A 20416-nucleotide genomic window follows, 5' to 3' on the forward strand; every position below is an offset into this window, starting at 1 on the left:
TGTATTATATTGACACACTGATTCCGTGGTTTTTGTTCCATTGGTGGTCGTATACTAGTTTGCATCATTCATAAAGTTGTTTTTAAAGTCCAGACCACCTGCATTTACACAAAGAGATGGAAAGAATATAATAAAGTCCAGTACAACATTGATATCTGAAACTTAGAAAGTGGTGAAAAATATCCGTAGAACCATGTGTGCTCATGGCAGAGAAGAAATACAGCAAAATTAAAGAGTTATAATTAACGGTTTAATTAAAGTTCAAATGGTGATACAGTGTACATATACTCAGCTGAGGGTATCCGAGCTTCCGCTCCACAGACCGTTCCTGTCTCGCTTCAGCTCAAAGACCTCGAACAGGAATCTACAATCTGGTTTTAACATCCCAGCTCATTCGCCTCATTGGTTCAAATCTACGGCATGCGATTGGCTAAAAGTCCCACAGGGGCGGAGTCTCTCTTTGGCGCTGGTTTTGCAAATGGCTCCATAACGTTCAGGTTTTCCGGTACCTGAAGTCCTCACTCCGCCCTCCTGTGTTTACTAACAACATATTTGACCTAGAAGAAATTGTTATTCAGTTCTATATGTTACTGTTGTTAATGAGAATCTTACTACAGCTTACAGTCATCCTCCCACAGACCCTCTTCACCTCCGCTGGCTCGAATCCCCCTCCAGTTCCTTATCTCGTGTCATAAACCACAGGACGAACCACAGGTGGTCCATTCTCTTTGTTCCTTAAGACCAAATGCTCCTTTGTAAAACCCTCAACCACTGTCTGTGTGTAAATTACCTCTGCACTCTCCAGTATAGAGACCATGTGACCCTCAGCAAACCAGTGGCTCTGTGAGCTGATAAACAATAATTCATCTCAAGCATTGCAATGTACACATGGACATCATTACACAGTAATAAAAATGACCTTAATATGCATACAATTACAAATCCTTCATAATAATATCCCTTATTAATTATCATATTTCATACATTGTAATTTACACATAAACAACTAATTTTACATAGATGTGCAAGTCCAAATGTGACAAACCAAGCTTAAAAAACACTACAGTGGTCATACATGCAACTCTGAGTAAAAAAAGAACACATAAGACTGTCGCCCTCAGATTACTGTATAGTTGGAGTATGGCAGAGTTGTTCAAGTAGATTGCATTCGATTAGGGATGTAAGTAACAATCATTTTCATTATTAATAAATCTGCTGATTATTCGCTCATTCTAATCAATTAATCATTTGGCTAATGAGATGTAAGAAAATGAAGACGTCTACATGCTTTAATGTTCAGAAAACCTATGTTATATATTATTCTCATACTGTCTGTCTAAATATTCCTGTCTGAAACGCTTCATTTTAATGCCTGTCTGTTGAAGCCCCCCTCCTGAAAACGCCCAGTCTGCTCTGATTGGACTCCGGATACCCATATGTGTGTGCACAAGCACTGAAAAGGGTATTTTTAGAAAACAAACTGATCTGATTCTGATTTGATGTAAAGATAGGAAAAGAATAAAATCTTCATATTTGACAAAGTGGAATGAGCTAATGTTTGGTATTTTTTTTAACTATAAATTGATTATCTGACTCATAGTTGCAGTTCTAGTGGGTAGATGAACTGGGAACCTATTCTGACCTAACTATCTGTTCAATGGTTGTCTACTCTTTCCCACTAAGCAGAGCAACATTAATATCCCAGATGTTTAATTGATGTTGGTCTAGATTTTGTGTCCCCATGTTACAGATACTGGGGTCAGGGCAGGTGATGTGAGCTCCCATTCACAGTTTGCTTACTCCCAAGCTGGCAGGCTAACAGCTGGTTATGCCATGACAGATACAAAAATATAAAATCAAGTGTAAATTGTCTGGCTTCTCAAACCTGCTCATTTGCATAACTCGACACGTTACCAAGCCCACAGCACCAAGAGCTGCTGGCGAGTTTGATGTCTCACACCAAAAAAAGCCGCAGCTCTGCTCCTCTCAACCAATAAATTATGTTGTTACCTTTCCTATAATTTTGCCTTCCACTGCACGTCAGGAGCTTTACTTTTCGAGAGGCAACAATTGAGTGTTGGAAGTTTGGCAGCAATCCATAGTCCATCATCAAGGCAGAGGGATTTTCTCTAGTTTGATACGCAGCCAGACACTGAAGCTACTTTGCTTAGTAACGGCATTCTGTCAGTCAAACAAAGCACTCATGACGCCATTTCTATCCTGGAGTACAGGCAGGATGACAGACAGGAGTTTGACTTTGCTGTTTAGAAAAAGAAGGTTTTAAAGATGAATGACCTTTGATTAAACACCATGTCAACAGAAAATTAAATGTGTCATATACCGCATCTTTGAAAACATATATGCAATGGAGCTGTCACATATGGGTGAGGTAAAGCCGCGAGCCACTCTGGTAATCAGATAAGCATGCTCTAAAATGATGCATGGCTGAGGTCAAATGAAAAATAAGCAGTTTATCTCTCCCACAGTGCCAAATAGTACCCATATGATACCCATCGGTTATCAGACGAGAATTGAGATAAAGTCAGGACATACATAATTAGTTCCTTTTTTTTTTTTTTACCCCTTTCTGTTCCTCCATGACCTCAAGCTTTATGGTAAGTTGCTGCTTGGAGTTATATAGGTATCCTATATTTTTTCACCTTCAGCGTTTTGACTGTATCCCTAATGTAGGCTTGTAAAATACAGTATGTCTGTACATTTTTGAAGAGAATGGTCAGACCTTAGCTAATAGCTAATATTTAGCCAATCCATTATATATATATATATATATATATATATATATATATATATATATATATGTATATATATATATATATATATTTATATATATATATATATAAAAAAACACATGAAACATAAAGAAAAACTGACCTAAAGTCTATTTTATCCCAAAAATACATTCACTTGGTTGCTTCCAGTAAATAGCTTGGCCTCATTTAAAACGGTCTGGACAATGGCGCTGCCATCTGTAGTCACAAAGAAATATGAAGTCTGGTAAAAAAAAAAAGCCTGACGGTATACTTTATATATTTTGAAAGTGGAAAAATAAACTCAACAGTCTGAAGTTGCAAGTTGTTTGATATAGTCAAGACAGTGCAAGTGAGGGTGATGCAAGACCTTGAAATGGGAAAATGGCACAGGAATTTAATCAAGTAAATACTCAGATATTCATGGTCAATTTTGTTATTCTTACCTACAATGGGAGGAGACCCGGTGATGGGTCACCTCTCAGGAGCTTGATGCTCAAGTAAAAGTAGCAGCATCTTTCCGTGCCCCTGAACGTCGCTCACTAACCTCCTCCAACTAGGAATAAGTTTACCAGGCTTGTCTGGAGATCTGCCTCTAAAAGTGCATTTTTTTATTTTATTCCTGTCAGCAGTTCAAGGTGTCCTTACTTATTCTATATTCAGATACTCTGGGAAAAAAACCCTGTGGGTGCCTTATAAATAAAACAGTACGGTCTCAGTATTCTTTGTGATGCTTGCCACCAGGGATTTCCATGTCTCAGCCCTGATGGTGTGCAGATATTGGAATTCTGATGAGGAAATCTCTTTTGGGTTCCTTGTATGTGTTGTGTACAACCTATCACTGTTTTTGGGAGTTGGCAGAACATTTTGTTGCATCTGGGAGTCATGTCAAACATGCCAGAGGAAAAGTTTGATCTGCCTGGCCCATCATGCCAGACATACCTTTATTATGTCTTTTAGATGCCAGAATGTAGACAACAGCTTTCTCTCTGCTCCCAAAAGCTCCAGAGGACACATCCTCGCATTGGAGAGATCATCTTTCATGCTGTACGATACAAATCGAAACAAGGTGGCAGTCATTTTTGCCCCTTTTTAATGTTTGACACTTGTTTTATCACTGCTGTATGTATGGCTGAGGTGTCCGCCTACAGCCACAAATGCTTTTGAGGTGCCCTTGAGCCGAATGCAGAACTGCCACTTGTTCTTACTTTGTAAATCGTGATGCATGCAACTGTCACGTTGATGCTGAAATGGAAGCGAAGGTTGCAAATGTACTGCATCCTTATTAGGTTTGGACTCATTTGTCACGCCTCCTCAAAGGCTCCTTTCAAGAGAATGAAAGTCTAATAAACACATTGTTGCGATGGTTTTCATATTGTTTAAAACCCTATCGGCCACATCTAATGGTTATTTTTCGCATCAGCCGTCTAAGCTGTTGTCTTATGTAATGTCTTCTCCTAAGTATAATGTTGTTGTGACTGTTGCTCAGATATCAAATCCTTTAGCATTAGCATAATTTACAACTTTATTTTTGTGGCAGGGCTGTTGTCCTGTATGCAGACGTGTGTGTGCATGTAAATACCTGCTTATGCCAAGTGTGTTTTTCTCTTCCCGTGACAGGGTCATTTATCTTTGTAAACCAGAATACAGCAAATGGTCAACATGTGATGAAGTCATACAGGCCAGTGTATTGATAGTGTGCCTCTTTTTGCAGGCCACTGCGGGAAAACGTTTGCAATCCTACAAAGATTTCTTAGCGACGCTGTCCCGAACACCAAGTGGCTCCTCGTCTGTGACGATGACACACTTATCAGGTATATTTTCATGATCTGGAAATGGGTTTTCAACATTTTTTTTTTTTTTTCTCATTCTGTAAATGCCATGCTTTCATTTTTTTCCGAGTTGGAGTGACAGTTTCTCCTACATTTTGTAACAGATTCTGTCTCGGCAATATAAAGGTTTGCACAGTGAAAGAGAGAAACGCCCCGAATAAAGTCGTTTTGGGAAAATGAGTTGCAGAGATGTTACCATCCTGTCAAACATCTAAAAAGCTCAGTGTATGAATTTGAGTCCGGCTGGCTTCACTCTTTATCCGTCATGTGGAAGCCTCTGGATGTGTAATAGTGCCTGAGAGACAGCAGTTCTTTCACCTTCTAAATGGTCGGTTCCATACGTGTGCACGGCGCGGGCATGTGTGTGTAATGTTTATGAGTTTGATCTGTGCTTCCTTCAGCCTCTCCCGACTGCAAGTCTTGCTGAGCTGTTACAACCCCTCTGAACCGGTGTGTCTAGGGGAGAGATACGGCTACGGCCTGAGCCAAGGCGGCTACAGCTACATCACGGGAGGTGGAGGGTGAGTTTCTCAGCTCAGATGCTCGGGGAATAATGATGTAAGATACAGACACAGCACAGGGACTGTAAAATATGTAATGGAAAACCTGTAATCTGTAATTTACTGATAAACTGTTTCAGTTCAATTTAAAAGTGTGTTGCTCCCTTCAGGGAAATTGTGGTTTGCAGGCTGCAATAAAGAAAAGATACTCAATAAAAAATATGGAATAAATCGCCGCAAAATACAGCAAATGGTTGATAAGAAAAGAGAGGGAGTCGATGCTTGATACTCACACTACATTATAGAAATGGTTGGCTACTAGAAGGCAACATATAGGACAAAAAATTATCATTCCAAAAGACGATATTTTCTTATTGCATGCAAGAAAAAGTGGGCAATAAGCACAAGTTGCATGTCAGCTGTCAGTGCTGGAGGGGGGCTGTGCAACAGACACATCTTGAGCTGTGTGAGAAACTCTATTTACACTCACTTCAGTCGCTGTGACACTCTACAACACTTCAGCTGCCAGTTTTCTAAAAAGTGATATCTTCTAATAACTCTTTTGAGTGGCGGTGAGTGATTATTATTTATTTTTTTATTTTTTTTCCATGTGTAATTGCAACTCTTTCCAAAGAGATGTCACATCATTGTTGTGCAGAGTCGATTCACAGAAAAAAAACATATCTCCCTCTCAGCTTGATTTTCAGTCACTTATTCTGTCGCCCTCTCACTGACCGAATAAAATAAGCATGCTGACCAAGATGACATGTGAAAGATATACTTATTATTTTCTGGTCATTTCCAACATTTTTCTGCCAAACTGATCATTTCCAGTGCAGCTAAATCAGCAGTTCATATGTGTAAATTTGAACTTTGGTGATGTCCGTCTCTGTGGTGCTGCAGTATGGTGTTCAGCAGGGAGGCTGTGGTCCGACTTCTCGACAGCGGCTGCAAGTGCTACAGCAATGACGCACCAGATGACATGGTGCTGGGAATGTGCCTCAATGCCCTCGGACTTCCTGTCACACACAGCCCACTCTTCCACCAGGTTGTCTTCACACTCTTACAATACATTATTTGTGTCTCTGTCTGTGTGTATTTGTACTTCTGGTGGTGGGGCTGATATATCCAAAATACAATTCAAATATTTACTGGAAATAATTCAGTTTTTTAGCTCGGTGACACATCATCTTCCCTTCAGTGCCTGTTCAGTTAAAGCAAAGATTTTGTACTGAGATTTGTGGTGCCTTCAAACGAATAGACTGCTGAGAGTCAGATTTCATCACAGACTCATCATCTTGAGACAGGTAGACACCTATATCTTATTGGTAGTCCACATCAAAACTGGTCGATATCTGATATTCAGAAGCCCTCACAGGTGTTTTCAGTTTTTCCAGCTCATGCAGCGTTTAAGTCGTATCTTAGACCGCTTTACAATACATGTAATTTTAACTCCGAGATATCATCAATTTCTGACAGCCACCGTATCTCCCATCTGGCAAACAGAATAAAAAATGACTGCAAAGCTTGCAGTTTACGTGAGGATTTTCCAGTTCTTCCCATTCTGCTGACACAATGTAATTGCAGCACCTTGTCACATTCACGTCACACAGGATGGATAGTAAAGATAGAAAAGATTCCCCTGGGTGTAACTTGCTACTATACACATCATTGGACGACTCAAGATGGTTGCAGGATTGGTTTTGTGAAGGTTAAAAACACTGCAATGAAATCCTAGCACTATATAAATTATTATAATACGGGTAGATCAAATCAAGCATTCTGATTGGTAGAGTGTGAGTCACGGGGCGTACTTTATTCAGCCATAAAGTACTGTACAGCCTGTTTACATTTAGAGCGTTCCATATCAGTGCGCACTTAAAATAACAGGTAGATTTAAATTGCGCGACAGTTAGTTGTCATTTCAAGCTTGACAGTTACCAAACATGCTTCGTGTAAACTTTGATATTGTAACGTCCGCAGTAACGACTCGCAGACGTTGGTTTCCTTAACTTGCAGGTGTATTGCTTGAGTGTTCACAGTATTGCAACGGGGCTCTTCGCTAACAGTAACGTTAGCTCAAACGGAACAGCTAACAAACTCACTTAGCATCACCCACACTAGCATAACGAACGACAACACACACGTCACCTAAAGATGAGGAATGAAAAGGGTTTGATCACAAAATCATGATAATTTCCAGTGAGAGATAATTACGTCGGTAATTTCCCGACGCGAGGCAAGTTCTCTAAACATCGTGGAGGAGAAAGATGACGGACAAAAGACGGACAGAAGCAGCGAGAGCACTTCTTTACATCGGTGGCTGAATGTCATCCTCCACCCTGCTTTCTGACCGGGAGTCAGTTTTATTGTCCCGTATGTGCGTCCCGTATGTGTATGGCAACCGCCATACACTTACGGGACTATTTTCTCTGTCGCTGAAATGCGATACACAACGTTTGGTGGCTACAACTATTTTGTGCTGAAAGGGAGCTGAAAGGGTTTGCCGGCCCTCGGCTGCGCGTCGGGCCTAACAACACCCTTGAACAGTACATTATTGCACGACACAGTACTGCCTATCGTACCTTATTGCTTTTATTACATTGAATGATGGATCTGAATGGTCATCCATTTGTTAACCTTTTCTGATCCATCTGAGCTTTGAGAAAAATCACAGCAGACATTTTGACTTGAAAAACTTGTTTTCAAATCATTAATAATGGCTCTGTTCTGTTCAAGTGTCTCAGTTTGCAGTGGCAGTGTGAAAATGAGCCAGCGTGCACAATACCAAGACCCTGAAACTGAAGCAGCTCAAAGGAAATCATCCACCATTCATTTTTATTATGAACCACACTTGTGCTTTTCCTTCTATAGAAGGTCAAAATGAGTTCTGTGAGAAAGTTGTAATTTGTTCCCTGCCTAACTAGTCAATCAAGCAAAATCCATACACACTCATACAATCTGGCTTGTAGTGCTAATAAGCAGAGATGAGAGAAATCACCTGTGTGAGTGTGCAGATCCTTTAGGATACCAGATTTATAATGTGTTATGTTCAGCGACTGTGCCAGAGAATCAGACAATAGAAATCAACAAATAGACCCTTTCCAATGCTGCCATTTTGAAATGTCATAGCAGAACCCAGGTGTAATTGATCTAATTAATTATGCTCCCCTTCTAATGTGTGTGTCACAACCATCCCAGTGAGCCAACATGCACAAAGCCAGGGCCTAAATAGAAGAGGACCATAATTAATGTTATTGATTACACCTGTGTTTACCCTGCAATGACATGTAAAAATGGCTGCCGTGAAAAGGGCCTGTTGTTCCAACTTATTAATACGGTTACTCATGTTTGGCTGAATTTCATCTCTAAACACACAATAGTTTCAGCTGCTCAGTTTTCGACATAAACGTATACATTCACGCCTTCACTGTTGCTTTCTGCAGCGCTTGCACGCAGGCTTTTGTGGCTGCTTCCAAATAAATGACTGTACTTAATCTTACCTTTCAGGCACGCCCAGAGGACTATGCCAGAGACTTCTTAGCACACCAGGTGCCCATCTCCTTCCATAAACACTGGAACATCGACCCCATTGCTGTTTACAACAAATGGCTTAAGGATGAATTGCGGCCAACAGCTTCAGATGAACTTAATGAGAACGCTAAGATGGAGTTATAATCATTTTAAGCACACAACGTGTGTGTGTGTGTGTGTGTGTGTGTGTGTGTGTGTGTGTGTGTGTGTGTGTGTGTGTGTGTGTGTGTGTGTGTGTGTGTTATGGAGTCATGGAGTCATGGAACTGAAACCGTGTCCTTCACAGATATAAATGATAAATGTTTTTGTACTGTTGATGTGGAACTGTTGTTAAGAGGGGCATTGCGAGCGTGTGTCCATGACTTAATTTGTGAGTGTCTTCATGGCTGAGATGCATGTTGAGGTTAATGTTATTTTGGAAGTATGGATATAATATGTGTATATTTATATCATAGGAATAATCTGAACCTTACAACGGAGAATCTGCTTCTCTGGGAGATACTGTATCTTTTTAAAAAAAAGCGTCACTAATGCTGTACAATGTGCTCTATTTTGGCATAAAAGTATAGAATTGAGATGGTTTTGTTTTGCTTTCCTATTTCATTGGAGGCTTATTACAGGATTTAGTTTAAACCAGTAATGTATAAATTAAAGGGCTTATTGAGGCTACGCCTAAGATGGAGGAACACAGACTGTTTAGTGTGGCTGAAAGGCATTAAAGCTCTCTCAAGTATGCTGAAGGTTTGTAATTACTCCCAACATGTAGCCTTTAAATGGGTCCAACTGCTGCTCGGGCAGATAAACGTCTTACCTTTACTTTCGACTCACCCTCACGCCCTCATTACATTTTTGGCCTTACACCATCTGTTTCTCAAGTCTCTCTTAGACAGTTGCAGGAACTAAAAAGGAACATAATTTCAAAGACTAATTGCTTGTAAAACATTATCTGATATTCCAAGGTATGAGGTTAGAATTAGTTTTATCAACATCAATAACCGCTTTTTTTATTTTTCACGTTTTTTTCCTCACAAAACAAATCATCTCAGATAATTATTTGCCAGACCCAATGAGTTGCTAAACATTATTAAAGGTCTTTCAAAGACCTTGAGCCTGGGTTGAATAATTAAACCTATCTCCAGGCTGTTTGTATCTTAAAAAAAGAATTTGCAGCTATAATGCTTCATTCTCAAGCAAAGAAAATGGAGGTGGCTGCTTCCTCATGGTGGAAAGAGGTTTAGTGAACCCCAAGGATCAGAATCACAAACACTATATTGATCCCCGGGGGGGATATTGGGTTATGTTACAGTTGGTCCAGTTGATTATGAATGGCTTGATTTTAATTACACTAAACTAATGACGTGTTTTATGTGGAATATATTTATGTGGAAAAGACGCACTGTGATACAGAAGATGTTTCTCCACTCATAGACTGTATTGTGGTGCTACATTTACACAGTTCTAATAGCACAGTAGGCCGGCTCGAGTTCACGAAGAGTCTCTCTGCCTCGGGCATTTGAAGCGAGCAGACGTCTTCTCACACACCTATGAATTGTAACCTATTTGCAGGAAACAAGTTAAAGTCCTGGTGGGACTCACCCACACACGGAGTGATGAGTGGTTGTAAGACAGTGCACTGAGGGAAATCCTCTGCGTAATTCTAAGTAGGTCCACACAACATGCTTGCTCCGCCAATATTTCTAGCGTGTCAGCAACAACATCCCAGTCGGGTTAGAAAACTTTCTCTGGTGTTGAATTGTATGCTTTAATCCTGGTCCAAAACAGTAAGATGAATGTAACACTGTATTTCCTCCAAAACACATTTGTATTTCCTGTCAAGCTAAGAGCCAGAGTTTTTGGAAATCCTGAGGTTGTGCTCTCCACCCACTCAGAAGAAAACATGATATTAAAAGAAACAAATGTGTTTTTGTTTAGTTTTTTAACCTGCTTGATTATGTTTCTGTTGGTTTTGTTTCCCTACTTAAAGGTATAATTGCCTTTGAAAGGCCTCTCCTCACTGCCAGGTATAAAACTCTGAAGGGAAAAACTATATTTTCTTCACACATCTCCACCAGTTAGGCTTGTGAGATTTATGTATAATTTGCTCATGATAATAGATGTACAAAAATACGTCCACTGGTGTGGAAGTGGCTAAATCTCGGATGGGTCTGTAAGGCTTAGTTTAACACTGTTTTAAAGGGTTGATTCACTTAAAATCCAACAAGCAACCTCACTTACTTCTAGGTGTCATTGTCCAGATTCTGTATCTGAGATTCTTTCTCCCAAAGCAATAGTCTGGAACGCATGTTTTGTAATTTGGGCGAATTAGCCATTTATAATTTCTTTGGATTATGTCGGGAGCAACTGTAAGGAGGTGGCACTCTGCAGACACTCACCTTTATTCCACCCTTTGAAGCAGTTAACTAGACTGGAAAGGAACTGTACGGATGTTTCAACGCATGCCTTCGTCTTTGTAACGAAAGATTTGGGTCTCACATGGCCGCATTAATATTCCCTACGCTTTATTTGAATAAAAGCACGTGTGAGCAGTGGAGAGACCCGGCTGGAAAGCAGTTGGGAGATATAGGATTTTCAGTTTGAAGATGAGGGCTTTTTCCTCAGATGCTTCACTGTGACCAGCGGGCCCTCCAAAATGGAGCAGATGAGAAGAGCTGCCGCAGTCAGTGCCATCTCGCATCTCTGTTACAGTCGGCTCAGCTGGGGCTTTTATCATCACCCAGTGATCTCACTTGTTGCCAATCTGTTTTGTTTTCCCTCCCTTCAGGGGAACATCAGTGACTGCAAAGATCTCTTTAGCAAAACAATTACAAGACACAGACAAAGAAACTTAATTCTCCCCAGTTACAGTAAGTGATATAAATTGGTAAAAGCGAACCCTGGTGAACTATATACTATGCAATATCATTTGTGTTGTAGCATTTTAGTGTCACTTGGCTCTGTGGGGATAACATTAGCTAACACACCAAATGAAGACGAGCTCATGAAAAAACAGGCCTGCTAAATCACCAATTAGCATACTGAAGTTAGCCTTTAGCTCAAAGCACTGCAGCCAGTGATTGGTAGAATCCAAGAGATGGAATATTTCTGTATGCGTCTATACATTGTTTTCTTCAGAAAGCTTTTCATACCTGTATCAGTTTGATATCGATGGGCAATTTTAAGAACAACAAATTAAGCACTGATTTTTTACTTTATTAATTTGAAAGGTGTTCCTCAGCAGGAGTCATCAATTTCCTTGTTTATTTGGAATAAGAAAATTATGATAATGAATGCTGGCAGGGCTGTTGAATTAATTATTTTCATGTATAATTCAGCAGTGTCCTGTAAAGGTAATGTGATTGCCTGCACAATTTAGCCTCACAGAATAAACTCTTTGTCAAATTATAATACTGATCTTGAGAGGGGTGAGTGGATAAAACACAGGGTGTTAAACTGCAGATGGGCCGGTAAATGGGCGGGTTGCACTTATTTCCATGAAGCCAAGGACGAGTATTGAAAGTCGAAACGCCACCAGCTCTTAACCACTGGTTACACAAGAGTGGTTTTATAGCAAGTTCATTGTAAAATAAAGAGTGCGCCGTCATAGTGTCAGGCTACTGATCGCGATTAAGATATTTCTGAATACTCCCCCTCCACCAGCTTGCTTGTTCCAAGAAAAGATTAGATTAGATCAAATAAACTCTATTGTCCTTGCAGGGAAATTTGTCTTGAACTTTGAAGTAAAAACAGCAAGGATGCAAAAAAAGTAGTACAGGATAAAAACAAATATATCATAAAGAAATTGCACCATGGGATATATAAATCTTTTTAAACCAATTAATGTACACTGTTTGCCTTTGCTGTACATTTTTTTTACAGTGTAATACCACAACATGCTTGATAAACCTCTTTACAGTTAGGTACTGTGATTTGCATTACCTTATGGTTATAGTGCAGATGTTATATGTCACGTACAGTAACTTTTGCAAATGGAAAACATGCTATGCAGATCAGATACAGGTGTATTGCCAAGTAGGATTTCACATACAATACATTTGCTTTGGTGATTTGGTACATAGTATTTCGTAGTTGCAAATGAGCACTTGCAGGTGGCATATAGGTGATGACCAGATTTTAACAATGATGTTGAAATATTAACTGAATGCAAATCAGTACCATGGACCCCATAAATCTACAGGACTGTGGGCAGCTAGTCACATTCACCACTCAGCTCTGAGTAAGGCAAATAATTGGAAACGTGAGCTGGGCACCTTCACTGATGTTTGATGGCAAGGTATTCATACTGGTCCAACTGACACCTTACAGGAAATACATCTTTCCCCTCTGCACAACTTCCACACCATGCGCCACTATCACCTCAAGCTATATTAAGATTGTTTTGCATATTCCGATAGCAGCATACAAGTTATGGATTATACTGTATATGCACATGATATCACCCAACTCAACTCAACAGACTGCCTCCACTCAGGTTTTACTTGTAGTTCAACTGAATGCCTCGCCTAAACTCTCCAACCATCATCAAGTAAGTTAAGTTAAGTTAATTAAGTAAAACAATTACATTTATGCTGCAAGAATGAAACTAACTTTGACCAATAATACATTCTTTTCCAGAGCTGTAATCACAGTTCTCCCCTCCCCTCTTGTTTTTCCCCCACAGATTCCTATTGGCTAATTGGTTGCCACCTGTGAAGGCCAATCAGCGTGACGGTCGGCCATTTTAAAAGGAGGAGCTCGGAAGAGTTCGGGGTGGTTTTTGTTTGTTCGTTCTTGAATGCACACTGACAGGTGTAAGGTTTGTGGCAGGAGGTTGAGGGCAGTAGGTAAGTTTGGGGTACCCTGTACACTGGTGCAGACACGTAGGTACTTTGTGTCTAGAAACACTAGGTTATTGGTCGGTGCTCCCTCTGTATATGTTTTGGTCAATCTTTTGTAGAGAAGCTAGAGAAGCCATTTTGTTTGTTTATTTCCAGAGGTAGAGAGCTAGGCCTAGTTTTGTTTTCTTGATTTCTATTTGTTTGGCACGACCACAAGCTGTCCCCAATCTCTCCCACGTGATAGAGAACCTTTTCTTTTGTGTTGTGAACCGCCAGCGGCGAATAAATATTGTTTTTAAACGTTACTCCTATTTTCTGACTTGGTTTCCCTTATTCTTTGGACTGACCTGTGTTTGTTCCCCCCTTATCCTTTAGACGGAAAAGGGGACGTAGCACTCTGCCCTTTGAGGAGGAGGGATGATGGCACTTGTGTTTTTGGACCCAAAATATATATATAAAGGAAATGTTGACCCTGATGAGCCAGCTCTCAGCCTTAGATCCTCAGGTGGGACCCTTCTGGCTGTTCCAAAGTCGAGGATCAAAACTAAAGGTGACCGTGCCATCAGGGCCCCGCGGCTTTGGAACAACCTGCCTGAGGAGATGAGGCTCACAGGATCAGTAATATCTTGTTTTATTATTAATAATAAAAATAGTATTCTTAGCGATGCTGCATCCCACGGCCATGTGGACAGAGCACTTCATGTTTATTCAAATAAGTTCCAACACGCCAACAATGGACTTGAGTTTCTGGGTATTTAAAATTCTGGTTTTGTTTTTATTATCACAATGTGACATCACATTTTTAATAAACATTTCAGTGTGTTAATGCATTTACAAAGTTTACATTTTGGTGCTTTGCCTTTCCTCGTGTGCATTGGGATATGCACGGTAACTAGTTGATAACAATAGACGTCATAGAAATTACATTTGAGCGGGTGGGCTACATCTTCATAGCCGTTGGGTACATCTGGGGAGTTGCAGTTAAGTATTTTCAGTTTTTTTGCAACTTAGTGCACAATTGCTGTGTGTTGAACAAAATGTTTTTATTGTTTAAGCCGTTTTCTTAAATTATTTTTGTGACATTGTTAATACTTAATGGATTTGATGTGTGCAGATGTGTCGTCTATGAATACCTGTCTTATATACTATTCTTAAACATATAAATACCTCTTCCATGAAATGGAATTGGTTATCGTAAAATATTCTTATATTAAATACAGTAACCAGGGTTTAAATCTACAGTAAATAATTATCAGTGTAACACTGTGTAGGCTATATTTAGTGATTTACAGTTGTGACCCCTGACCTTCCCTTTAAATCTGTCATGTTTTCCAAATATCTGATGGAAGCGGATAGTTCAGGCCAACTGGGAACACTGGGTGTCAATAAACCTGATTGAAGTGCTGATCTGCTGCTGCAGCTCTCCTCGTCCTTTCAGACATCCATCGTTTGGTTTTTCATTCTTTTGTTGCCTAACTTCATATCTTGCACCTTTGCAACACTCTCACACACACAACCACCACTCCCTGATCCAAACAGTCCACACCGTAAACATTCAGTTCCCTTTTAATTTGGGTTAATTTAGTTCAATAAAATATATTTTGGGAAAACTTCATGGTGTGTTAGAAGAAAAACTTACTTCTCTGTTTATTTACTCTTAAACAAGTACTGTTTCAGTTATATTATTAATCATATACTGTGGCCCGCGACGGCTTGAAAGCCATGAAATCGCGGAGCTGTTTTCAGTCAAAGAAGTCACACACTCCTCAATGCTGCATTTACAACACACTTTACTTGCGTGAGTTTACACACCGGACTATTTGTGATAGTTCGCTTCATTCCCAACCTTTTTTTATGTTCTGTTAAAAAAGGCTGAAGTTATTATGTGTGTTGTATTACCTTGTGTCCTTAAGATGCACTTTGGGGTTTTTAATTGAGTGTGAAAGGGAATATTTCTGTGTTTGGCCTACTGTGATACTATCTCAGGTTCAAACGGCACCATATTTTCATTAAATCAAATTGAGAAGTTGAAAAGCTTGTCATTCCGGGGTAATGGTGAGTCTTGCAGCCGGACCAGTTGAACCACTGCCCCAGACCACATGCATGTTTTTATTAGAGTTATGTCCTTCTCAACTGTGACAAAAAAGCTTTAAACAAAGTTAATATTATAACGTGCGTTTAATCTTTGTCTTTGTTATTTTTATCTGTTTTAAGTTTGATCTTTGATAGAGTAATGTGGGTTTCTTAACCCTGAATTAAATGGATTTATGTCATAGTAACAGAGACATTTAAATTTTTAGCTTGCGGGGTGGGGGGGGGGGGCGCCGAACAGCTGATCCACTGAATGCATAGGTAGAACCGTGATGCTGATGTGGCCCGGGATGAAAATGAGTTTGTGTGTAAAAGCTTGTGGCTTCACATTTCACCGACTCTCCTGTTAAAACATACATATGCTTTAACAGTGACCTTCTGATAGTCTTGAGACTGTGGATGCCTACATGTCTCTGTGTGAAGAACGTGGTGTTCCTTGTTATCATATGACCATGCCGATGCAAGTGAATCTAAAGACGTCATGAGAGCTTCTGTGATTGTTTCATTAATGTATTTAAGAGGTAACTCTCTGCTCATTCATGGAGCAGTCCAGGATACGCAATTGACATATCATGTTGTAAGATAAGATAATCCTTAAGTAATATAAATAAGCAGTAAAACAGTAGAGAAGAATAGTAATATATAGACTGAATAGAAAAAGTATATATAAAAAAGTACTTGAACGTATTGCACGTAATATTGCACCAGGTGAATGATAAAGTGACCAAGTTCAGTTCAAAGTGTTAAATTGTCAAAGTTGTCTACTGGGAGCTCAGCTGGTTGTGCAGCCTGATTATGACTCTGTTCCTTCTTCGAAGAATAAATGTCCTGATTAATGATTTTACCTCAAGGTGTAGAGTACATTTTTCTATCAGTGTGTCTCCTAATTGTTGTTCCTGGGCTATAACAAATATTGTGAAAAAAAACAATTACAGTATCAAACTCCCGAACATACTGTATTTACAGCATCGCACTATAAAATAGCTACAGTACCATTCTGCCACAGAGCTGTAAGTTACCGCAAAAAAAATACAAGAGCGATAATAACAATTCACCATAAATAAATAATAGGAACTAAGGAAAGGATAGAATAGGAATGTGAGGCAGTGTGTGTTTGCGCAGTGAGACCCAGACATTAATTCTGAGTTAATCAGTTTTATTGGCAGGGGAAACAACAGACTCCCTGTATCTATTCAGGCAGCAGCGTGGGACACCGTATCATCCGCCTGATGGTTTTAGCTGTCCAGGATGTGAGTGGAGTCGGCTGATATACACACTGGTATATGTATTTCCTTGTGTGATCAAATGTGGATATGTATGACAATACATCGATACAGTAGACATTAGTCAGGGATTTGTTTTTCAAAAACACCTTTCAACAGCTGTACATTGATGGCAGTACAAACTGGCCTTGAATGGGTTACCTGTTGATGGGAGGGTTCTCTTCATGACAAGTAAAAGGATGTGTCTTTTATGTTCAATTAAAATTTATTTGACTTTTTTTTTGGGATGAAATTGTCATACGTGTATATAACCTCAGGCTGCATGTGTGAATGTGTTTACAGCCGTTGGTGTAAAAAGTAACACGGTTCGGGTCAAGGCTGACTCAAGCAGCTCTGTTGATATTCGTGGGCTGAGAGAAAGTATTAACTTTAACAAGCTTATATTTGTGGGAAAGAAGTGGGAGCATTTGATTATGTGAGCTTTCACCTGCGGCTTCTGACACTGTATGAGCTGCACGTATGGAGGTGTGATATAGCTGCAGGATTAGGGCAGAGTTCAGTACTATCATAGAGGAAGATGTACACTGTAGGATTGTACTACATCAGTATAAGGTTTTCTTTTCCTGCAGTCTAAGGACTAAAATGTGTGTTTTTCTTGCACATTAATGTCCACAGCACAGCCATTGCACTTGAAATAACACAGGGCGTGCCTCTGAGAGCTCCTGTGAACAATCTGTTCTCCAAATTTGGCCCGACCCACCTTTTTTAAGAGCAGTAGGTCGCCACACTGCTGCACCCGTGGAGCAGCTCCACTTCTGAGGCCACTGTCCTTGACCGAGGCACATATTATATTCAGGAGGTGTCTTTTAGGATACTGCTCACTGCTAGTCTGCATTCAAATGGTGCATGCAAGGATACCACCACAATGATGATGGTGAGCCTCGGTATTCAATAAGCAGAAACTATAGAGTGCAAAGCAGCCAGGTGTGCAGGTGTCTCGATACTGTAACTGTGCAATGCAAACAACATGGTGTGATGGAACTAGTCGCAAAGCCTCCCACACATGTTAACCCCTATTTATCTTTAAGACACAGAAAGCAGGGGTAGAAAAAAAAAGCCACCTGTTCACTTTCATCTTGGCATGGAATGTAATTATTTTGAGAGGTGTGGGTAAGTCGGAGAAGCGTAAGCCCCATAAGTCGCAGCTACGGTCTCTGAAATATTGCACCAGTTCATTTTGTTTCTTCGGATTCCAAAACGCGAGGCCTCTGTTTGAAAGTCTCGCTTGAAGTGTATCTTCCTTTTTTTTAATCTTAGTGAGGTGACAAGAAAATATGTAGTTCTTGCAGTGCGCTGTGAGCACAGCTTTCACAGTTTTGATAACTCACTCAGTGCTGTTCAATGGATGTTTTGTGTTTCTCTCACAAGGTTGGATGCCACACTTCCTGTGTACTTAGGTGACCTCACCTAATGCCAGCATTGTATTTGACTGAATAGGTCTGGCTGCACAGCTCCATTTGTAAACTACAGTACTTCCTTAAATGTGGTGTATTTTAGGATCTGCACCAGAAGAAGCATTCATGCGAACAAAATGATATCCATTGGCAAGTGGAAAAATCATTTTAGGCCCTCATTACATTTGTGCCTTAATATTTTCAAAGTTACGTTTCATTTTTAACATCAAAGTTTCTCGCTTTGATGTTGGATGTGAGAAATAAAATTGGAACAAATTCAAAAAAGCTCATAATCCATTTATGACATGTTGTTGGTGCAGTTTTATGATATGCAGACTTAAATCAGTCAGCCCAATATTACAGATTGACATGGAACAAAGAACTTCTGCCTTGACATGTTTTGCAGTTGGTATTTTGGGCACTTAGTGTTGACCTGAGCAACAACATAAATGGAAAATCATCATCATGAAAATATATTAATTAGCTTTGCTTTTACAAAAATCAGTCCGTTTGACTACATCATTGAACACTTATTGATGACCTATTGACCCAAAGTGCACAATGAAAATATATAACACTATGTAATGTAACATGAGTTACTTATTAACATTTGTGAGGATGTTTGGAGTGAAAATGGTGGATTAGATTAATAACAATACTTTGAGCATTTGACCTGTAAGCCCTTTAGCAAGAATATAATGGTGCAGTGGAAGAGGGGAGAGCAGCGTTGAATGATCAGCATTTGAATGAAGAGCAGAATTAATTATAAGCAGTCGACTGTTAGAGTAGAGGCACTGTTACTTATGTTCTGAGTGTGACCAGCATCTGTTATGGGTTTGTTGTTGATGTTGGTTCATTCTTGTGCATTGTGTTGTTTCACAAAGCTCGCCAGGCCCCACTCTTGTTCATTCGTGAATCTACACTGTGATGGTGGCACCATACAGAGGATGCAAACCTCATGAATACTTCCTCCTGCTCTGTATGTGGACAACTGTTGGCAAATACCAAGCAGCATGTGGCGACAAGTGATTAGCAATTTCTTTCATGCAGACTTGAGATGTCCTGCCTGGTCCGGTCTTTAGTATCATCTTATAATGATGTACTTGTTGGAAGATTGTTTTCCGTTCATTCTGCATATCCTCGTTAAATCTAATGCAAAGTGCAATAAGATGTGGTGAAGCAAAGTATCGTATTCAAGCCTCGATAAATATGTTTTTAATGCATGCATTTTAAGCATGGTACTATATCATCCTCGGTCAAAAGAGCCTGTATAAGACCTAAACCAATATGTTTTTTCTCCATAAATGCTGTACTGTAAATAACAGCAGCAAACAAACAAATATTATTTGGGTATATTAAACGAAAAAAAACCTTTATTACTAGATCCATTAGTGCCCACTCAGCCAAACTAAAATAGCAGAGTATTCATAGCAAATTGCTCATGCAGGGGGTCAGGGATCTATTAAGTTGTTCCTTCTGATGACTACTAAAATATGCAACTGCCATTATGACTCATTTTCTCACCATGTAGTAAGACCATGCTAGATGAAAGGGGTGTATTTGTGCTTCGACAGTATGGAGGCAACGCGATGGAGCTCCTCGTGAGTTTCTTTTGGAAAGAGCTTGTCCTTCAGCAGCTGTGGCATGAAACTATAAAGACAGAGATGCTGGTCCTGTTCTAGTTTTTTAAGACCAGGTTTTAGCCACTTACATAACTTATAACTAATAACTCTGGGTGCTCAGGGATACATTTATTTTGTTATCTGGTGTAAATCTACATATATCAGTAGAGCATTTACTGTAATGTGTCCCAGTGGTCATTAATATCACTTAAATTGCTGTCTGTATTGCATTATCTTTATTGTCTCCATTATTTTTGCTCTGGCCTCATGAAATATACTCCTCATGCAAATTCATACAGCGCAGATGATGCCAGAGTGCAGACATTTTCAACTGATCAAGAGGGGAGAAAAAAAGGAAAAGATGTAATCAAGTGTGACATTTAAAGCAGAAGGAAGCTTCATCTTTCCCCTCTGCACAGGGACTTTGAAGAGAGCCAGGTACAGACTTTCCCTTTTTGTTTTATGTAGGAATCACACTGCTCTCTGTTCAGCTAGCTGTACGGTTTCTGTTTCAAGTCAAAGTTATATTATTATACATGGATGGCAGATCAATTGTT

At 39.8% G+C, this 20416-nt stretch overlaps 1 protein-coding gene across 1 annotated transcript in view; it reads left to right on the forward strand.

Annotated features, from left to right (window-relative positions):
• The window catches only part of b3glcta (beta 3-glucosyltransferase a), a gene marked incomplete at its 5' end in the record, with an annotated part of 62087 nt that extends 52979 nt beyond the window's left edge, over positions 1-9108 (forward strand). The window contains 4 exons of the mRNA XM_079224629.1: positions 4483-4582; positions 5002-5121; positions 6004-6148; positions 8611-9108. Coding sequence (XP_079080755.1) covers positions 4483-4582; positions 5002-5121; positions 6004-6148; positions 8611-8778 — 533 coding nt within the window. The 3' untranslated portion in view covers positions 8779-9108. The remainder of the gene's footprint in view (positions 1-4482; positions 4583-5001; positions 5122-6003; positions 6149-8610) is intronic.
• Between the last annotated feature and the right edge of the window lie 11308 nt (positions 9109-20416).

Source organism: Taurulus bubalis (assembly GCF_910589615.1).
Source record: "Taurulus bubalis genome assembly, chromosome: 10".
Classification (NCBI taxonomy): domain Eukaryota; kingdom Metazoa; phylum Chordata; class Actinopteri; order Perciformes; family Cottidae; genus Taurulus; species Taurulus bubalis.